At 48.2% G+C, this 7,687-nt stretch overlaps 1 protein-coding gene across 4 annotated transcripts in view; it reads right to left on the bottom strand.

Annotated features, from left to right (window-relative positions):
- Positions 1-6: 6 nt before the first annotated feature.
- The window catches only part of CDH4 (cadherin 4), a 447,560-nt gene continuing 439,879 nt past the window's right edge, over positions 7-7,687 (bottom strand). For all 4 annotated transcript variants that reach the window (XM_085314135.1, XM_085314136.1, XM_085314138.1 and 1 more), the window contains exons 13-15: positions 3,093-3,232; positions 1,800-1,964; positions 7-449 (exon numbers count right to left, since the gene is read on the bottom strand). In XM_085314135.1, the coding sequence (XP_085170261.1) occupies positions 243-449; positions 1,800-1,964; positions 3,093-3,232 (512 nt within the window). In that variant the 3' untranslated portion in view covers positions 7-242. The remainder of the gene's footprint in view (positions 450-1,799; positions 1,965-3,092; positions 3,233-7,687) is intronic.

The following is a 7,687-nucleotide window of genomic DNA, read 5'->3' as shown; positions in this document are numbered from 1 at the left end:
AAAAAAAAAAAAAAAAAAAAGAAAGAAAAAAAAAGGAAAAAAGAAAAGAAACCTCCTAAATCACCACTAAAAATAACAATACAGTCAGCAGGGGATATTAATTAAAAAAGCTGCCACATCTGTACAGTTCCTGCTTCTGCATCGGTTCTTTTTGTTAATGTTGTCATCCRTGGGGTGTTTTTTTTCTTTTTAATCGTTTCTTCTTCTTCTTCTTTTTTTTTTTTAAATAACGTGAGGTCAGTCTAATCTTCCTCGCCTCCCCCGTACATGTCCGCCAGCTTCTTGAAGCGGGGGCCCCAGTCGTTAAGGTAGTCGTAGTCCTGGTCCCCGGAGCTGGAGGAGTTGAGGGAGCTSACGGAGCCGGCGGTGGAGCCGCTGCCCTCGTAGTCGAACACCAGCAGCGAGTCGTAGGGGGGGGCCGTGGGGTCGTTGTCGGCCGCCCGCAGGCCCTGGGGGGGCAAACGCACCGCGTGAGCCTCGCCGGGTTTCGTTTCGGCCGGCGAGGGCCCCGCGGCGCCGCTCGCTAGCCGCGCAGCTCGGCACCGGGCAGGGCGAACAGCGCTATTCCTCCTCTTCCACCAGCTACCCTATCGTTCCTCTCAGTAGTTATTTTGATTCCTTTGGGCGGGGAAAAAAACCCGAACTGCTCCTATTTACTCTTATTTAGTGCAGACTCGGGGTGGGAAGCGCTAGCCAGCGTGCTCGGGGGCAGCCAGCGCTGCTGCTCCCGGCGCGCCACGCAGCGCTCCCGGGAGCCCTCGGAAACGGCCCCGGGGCACGGAGAAATCGAGCTCCAGCCTTAGAAAGCRCCTAGTGGAACCGACCTGCAACGAAGCAAAACGAGGAGCACTCCCACCTCCAGAAAGCACCGTCCTGCCGCGGGCRCCGCAGCCGGTTTTACGGCAGGGAGCAGCAGCGTGTGTAAGGGGGGGTTTCCGTGTGCACGCCCGCACGGGTGCGTGTGCGCGTGTGCACGGAGGAAGCACCAGAGCAAAGGAAGGAATTTTAATGATGAAAATGAGAAAAAGCACAGCAGGAAATTGATGTAATGATAGAATTAAAYTGCTACAACGTTTATTCTTCTGACTTAGGAAATGGATAGTGTGTTTTGTCTCAGAGGAAATAATGCATCGACTGGTTTGCAACCACACAATCACTCATTTTAAAACTAAAAAAATGAGGTAAGAAATACTAAATGGATAGGTATATGTAAGAGAAAAAAAAAAGTAAGGAACAGTAATGTAACGTAAAATAAAGACACTCTGCGATCTGAGAAGAATCTGTCTGTTCTGCAAATCTTCGAGGTTTTAGACCAATTAGAGCTTCCGAGGAAGACACAGACTRGTGAAATAATTACAAGCCCAGGAGCCACAAATGGCACCTCTGGCCTTAGCAAACCATCCAGCTGCCTCGCCACGGCCTCCCCATCCGTAAGAAATTCCTCCTTTGTCCGCATCTGTCCTGCTGACAGCAACCGCAATTCTCACAGCTATGGAAGTGAGAGTGGGATCAGGTTAGACAGTCAGGACGCCAAAAAGGATGGTGCTTGAGGTACCTACAAATCAGAAATATCAGGCTTTTTATTTGCGCTTAGGCTTTTTATGGAGCTGGTGCCTTTAGGAGGCCAAGCCTTGCTTCCTTTGCTCATGCAGACTGCTCCACTGGCTTTGGTCACACCTGGTGTGGGCAGGTGGCATCGCTTGGTCCATAATGCACATCACTGGAAAATGTTGCCTAGCTGATGCTAGCAGGCTGCTGTGGCTTTAAAGATGTAGCACAAGACACCCCCAAGAACATACCTCGTTAATGAAGTCACCAATATCCCCAGGATGCGGGATTACTGGTCTTATCGGATACTGCGGTTCGGCACCAATAGGTCTCTCATCTACCCTTCTGATGCCAGGTGCCTTGTTCAGCACATGATCCATGGTCTCTGGCTGTTGAAGCTGGCTTAAATCGTAATCCTGTGACAAATGGAAAGGCGTAGAGTGAAACCAAGAGCTTTCTATGCAGATCATCTACTCACTCTGCTTCAACGGACAGAGAACTTGAGGGGGTCTAATCCTTTTTCAGCTGAAGTTCAACACCAAATCTCATGCCCCTACCTCTAGCACTTCCAACTAGCTAAATTATAGATAAAACTGATCTCTGAGTAACTCATAAAATTGACCTCCTCAGAGTGTATCTTAAAATGTAAGTTAAATCAAATAGTTCAGTGCTCTTCCAATATTTAAGATGGTGTCCAAATCTTTGGGATCATATATGGGCTTTGGTTTGTGTGTGCATGGATACGTGCATAGCATTTTGATCAAACACAAAATTTAAAGATACAATATTCATAGACATATTGCTGTAATTACATTTGTACAGAAGTAAAAGCATTAAAATGTGTATTGCATTTATATGTGCAGGGTTTTTTCCAAGTAATTCTGTTTTTTCTGCACGGGAAAAATCCCCAAAGAATAGGTTTCTATCATGCAATGGGAACCAGGTAATATTTCATTAAAAATGTATTCATGTAGGTAATGGTGTTTTGCTGCTCTTCCTTTGCTGTTATTTTTAACGAATCCTTCCTAAAATATTTAAGCCTACAGCGTAGTTGCCTGAAACCAGATACTTCAGCTAGTTTGAATGTTTATAACAGTACTTTGTTCTTCTGGTAAAACTATTCCTGTGCTTAGATGAGGATGATTTGAATCTCCAAGAGCAATATTTATAAGTAACTTGTCAGTGAGAAGGAAAAAAAAAAGGGAGAGAAAGAAATGCTAGGTGCAAGGCGGCTGGGCGCAGACGCGGCTCCCGGGAAAGCGAGTCACGGCCCCGGCCGCCGCCGGCCGACCCGCGACAGCAGCGGCACGGCCTCCCGGCGCGGTCCGGCTGCCGTGCAGCACGTCCCAGCTGCCTGCTGGGCCTCCAGGACCTTGCGCCGGGGTCCACGCCACGCTGCTGCCGGGGCACAAACAGGGGCAAACGCAACGCCTTGCACGCGCACCAGCGGAAATAACGCGGCTTCTGCCTTTCGCCGAGAACGGGTGCTCCGGCCGCTCCTCGGCCCGCGCCGCGGTGCCGGTGCCGGCCGCGGCCCGTCTCACCTGGTCCTCCTCCCCGCCTCCTTCCTCGTCGTACTTGAGAATGTTGTCGCGGACGTCGTCCTCGGGGTCGATGAGGAGCTGCTTCGTGTGGCGCTCCTTCTCCCGGCGCTTCATCCACACCACGAAGAGCAGGACCATGGCTGCAGCGGAGAGCAGGCGGCATCAGCCCGGGGCTGGCGGCGCGAGGCCGCGCCGCGCTCGGTCGCAGGGCCCCGCTYCCCCCCCGGGCAGGGCTGCTGCCCCGGCGCCACGGCCGCATTGGTGCTACCTCCCGCAGGGGCAGCAAACACCACTTTTACAGTGATAGTCCCATTTTAYGAAGGCAAAACTTACACCGCCGTGACAGGTGAACAACGTTGCGAACAACCTCCCATGCAATAAACCCCTGCACGTGTCAGCACGTGCATTCCAGCTAAACAAACCGGCAATAAACCACCTATCATGTAACCATTAGCACAGATTACAGACCACAGAGAGTTTGGGGAAGAAACTTCACCAGCTGCTATTGAGAGGAATAAAATTTTACCCTATTGCATGTTCTAATTTACAAGGRAGAGATCAGTGAAGGCTGCAACTGGCATGACAAGCCTCCGCTACAAACAAGTCTTTAAGATCCATCATGAACTTTGATTGAGCTGATGTTTACCAGAAATAAAACACACAATMAAAGGCAAAGCAAACAGAAAGTGTGAAAATGGAAGTTTTCTGAAAGCATTTGATCTAGATCTTGAATTCCTATGAGGGGCACAAGAAAAACGGAGAGGAAAGAGAGCTGCAGAGTGGCTAAGCAGCAGATACAGACAGATGACCACGACCTTCGTGGGCGTGCGGGCATGCCTTGCCAGCACGACACAACGCTGGCCGTGCAGCTGGCGAGCCCTTGCCATGGTAATCATTTGCTCAGTTGTCTGCAGTTTGTTAAGGAAGTCTGGTTTGGGGAGGCTGGGGAACACTAGGTCACCTAATCCGATTTGGATTTGGACTGTTTCTGTTCTTTTTTTTGGTGAGGGAGGCTTTCACAAAGCACATTAGCCAAGACATTAGCATATGCATTTGGCCATTTACTTGCAAAGCAGACCTAAGATCATTTGAAATCCTTTCAGGGAGCAGCGGGAACTCTGCAGGCAGAGGAGTGCAAACCTGGTAACGGGCAGCAAGCTCCTGCAGGCACCAGCATTCCCCCGCCAGGCCCCGGCTGAGCCCTCACAGCCCAGTAACAGGGAGGGATTAACAGTTCCTGAATGACAGGCAAGTTTTCCGCACTTAAACAACTTCACCCAAGGGGAATGCGGGCTCCCAGCTCCACAACTTGGTTTGCCAAGGGCTGCATCCCCGGGGCTGTGCACTCCCTGTGCCTTGCGCTACTGACACATGCTAGCCGCTCTGGGAATGTGAGAGCGTCTCCATTAACGCAAAGCAACTAGACCTTGTCTTCTTCAAGAAACCTGCTAATACGCTGGGTTTTGTTCTCATACGCAATAGCTGCACAAAATGCAAGCAGGCAAGAATGAGATGAAGCTTGGGCAGTTAATGGAGTCACATCTCCTGGTGTCTGCTCCCTCCTCCTTTCTCCGGGCGAGCCCCACATGAAGCGGTGCTTCAGTGTGCTCACGGCCACGAGGCTGGCCATCTGCAGGAGAGGCGAGAGATGGATGCCCAGTGGAGACGGGAATCCAGCTTCATTAAACTGCATTCACCCTCTTAACGTGCTCTCTCATCTCAGTTAACCACGTCAGACCCGCAGAGCCACCTCAACCGCCTCTGGTGGGATGCAGCCCTCAAACTCTCTTTGCATTTCTTAGCTGCAGAAGGAGAACAAGGAGCTGCTCTTTTCCAATCACCTCACGCTTCTCTGGGATTTTCTTTCCCTTTGCCTCTTCATGGACCCTCAGCATCACTTTACTGAGAGGGAGAAGAGACAAGCTCTGCGTCCTTCCTCCAGCTCCCAAGTGTTCATCCCCAAACAGGATTCAGTGGAGTGCAGGGAAGAGAACTGGACAGCTAATTACTACCATCGAGTGCCAGCTGGCTGCCATCCCTGCCTGCTCGCTAACAGAATTGTTTTCGGATAGTTCAGCACTCTTTAATGCTTATCCCAGATCTATTCAAGAGAGAGAAAAAAGACAAGGAAAGAAAATGTAACTCTTATCTGCAATATAAAACCTCAGCTATTTAGCAGACTATTGAAGTCCTTTTCTCGTCTTTGCTTTTCAAGTCGCTCACAACAAGATACCTGCCTAGCCCACAAAGACAATATTATAATGGTTACCAGGGTTTATTTTTTCTTTCTTTTTTTTAATGCTACTTTTTTTCATGCACTTGTGGAAAAAACTGTGCCATTAACGCCTTTACAGCTACCTTGAAAAAAAAGACCTTCAAAGTGTCAATAGCGGATGTAGTGCATTCTCCTTCCTTTATTCACTCTGCAGAATGGGAAGTGCTATTACTGCTGTTAGACCCATTTTCACTCTGCATGTAGTTTTTCTTGAAATCTATTGTCTTCACCCTTCACAATTTTTTATTGCGTTGCTCTTCTTCCAAGTGTGCTATTCGTGTGGCTAATACATCAGGTAGGAGGAAGAAAAAAAACTTTTGAGCAAAGGTAAAGACAGAAACTTTCTTCACCTGAGCAACCTCAGATCTGTCTCCTTGCTTCTTCTTCCTTTTAAAGCCATCAAACTTTGACCTGCTGACTCCGAAATGGACATATAAAGCAAAAAATACATCTGCCTTTTCCAGGCTATTGTTCAGAGGTCACCAAATAAAATAGATATCAAGGCGGCAAAACACCAGAAGGATGTAACTGAAAACTCTGCTCATCACAAATTACATTTTTCATCACTGACATAGTGCTTTGCAGCTCTTGAAGATAAAAAAAAAGTCAATTAGAATTACAATGAATGTAAAAATAAGCTTTTGTAATAAAAACCATAATTTAAAATGGGATGATGTATCTGAAAATGAAAAGAGGAATCTCTTAAATCAAACGTCCTTCAGCTGAAGTTAATTTCGGTCAATAGGAGTTTCAACTGTTTAAATCATATTTTAGCACTGGATTTATACGACAGCAGCAAAAAGAAATCTTGTGTTTTATTGCCTCTGCTGCTTCCGGTGCAAACTTTTACTAGGCCCTCCTTCTTCTTTCTTGAATCCAACATGAGGACCTAACGTCAGACACAAGAGTTAAAACACTGCAGAACATCAGTGTGCCGATGCGATGCCCCGGCAGAAGCACCCTTCAGAAGCACGTTTCTGTGTGGTGGGCCTTGCAAATGCCGTTTCTTTTTTCTGGACGTGCCACTGAAGTACCTGCATTTGTAACAAATGCTCATGCTGAAGGGAATGGCCTAAAATCCAATGAGGGACAGCAAACGTGCACGTGTGCGGGAGCGTCTCCGTGCCTGCTCGGATGGCTGGACGAGTAGCTGCCTCCAAGTTCCTGCCTGGTTGCTCCCACTCCGGACAGACCCTAGTAAATTATCTGTACAACCRTACATCGCATCCCTGGCCCAGGAAGGTAGCTGTTTGCCCAGAGATGACCCAGTCCCTTAATGCACCGTATCATACCCACATTAGGTGACATTTGTAGCATATGTTGAGTTGTCTGCTCTCCGTCTCAACACGCTGAGTTGAGACGTAATTATTAAATGTGATTTAGCACCATAACTCCCATTAGCTTTAATGGGAGCCCCACGGTTTCATCCTGTGTTGCCTGATGAATATTTACCTCATTGTTCATTTCAGCGCTCGTTTTTATCTATCCCTACTGTGCTAACTCCTGCTTGAAGTTATAATGATATCATTTTTATTTTTAAATGTGTACACACTTGGTTGGTGGCGATGCTCATGAAAGCCCAGGATGGTTGCTGGAAGGAGGGGGCTGGCTCAGTGGGGAGCCAGGGAGCCCTGTTGTACCGTGACCCTCGGGTGCTCTCCTCCCACCGCCTGCAGACCTCCCTGGCCACCTGGAGCTGGCTGCAGGACCTGTCCTGCAGGCATGGGCAGCTGTGCTCTGAGCCTGAGATTCCTCTAGGTCTGGAAGACCATGAGTTTTTTTTTTTTTTTTTTTAATCTTACAAACAATGGGAATAATTATCATTCTTCTCTTCTTTTGTATTGGACAACCAGAAAACTACATCTACACACTGATTTTGGCAGGGACTAGCCTGAATCTAATAACCAGTGCATTGGGAACCTGTGTGTCTGTCCACAGCCAGCCAGGGACAGACAGCCGCCCAAGAGCCACTGGGGAGTCTGCTGCTGGTTGGCCAAAGGATTTTGGCCAAGTCATTTAAGTTTTTCCTGCAAAACATGGAGGATTATATCACACTCACTATGTCGCCAAGATACTGTCGGGTGCAATGAACGTTTCTACATGTTCTAAAACTACACGAAACCTTAGAAAGAAGAGCCTTACGCAGACACAAAGTGATCTAGCTCCCTTTGCCCATGTTGCCGTGAAAGGATGTTCAAACGCTGATGTGTGAATTGCCACCAGCAGCCCAAAGCTCATGGCTCTGCCCTTTGCATGAAGCTTGTGTGGCTCTTGAAAAACACAGCATATGGGAAAGGGATTAGGAGAAATAGGATGGAAA

The sequence above is a fragment of the Rhea americana genome, unplaced genomic scaffold, assembly GCF_003343005.1.
Source record: "Rhea americana isolate MKP2758 unplaced genomic scaffold, rheAme1 scaffold_4, whole genome shotgun sequence".
Lineage (NCBI taxonomy): Eukaryota > Metazoa > Chordata > Aves > Rheiformes > Rheidae > Rhea > Rhea americana.
The sequence above is the reverse complement of the archived record's forward strand: the minus strand, read 5'-3'. Positions and strand labels throughout refer to the sequence as shown.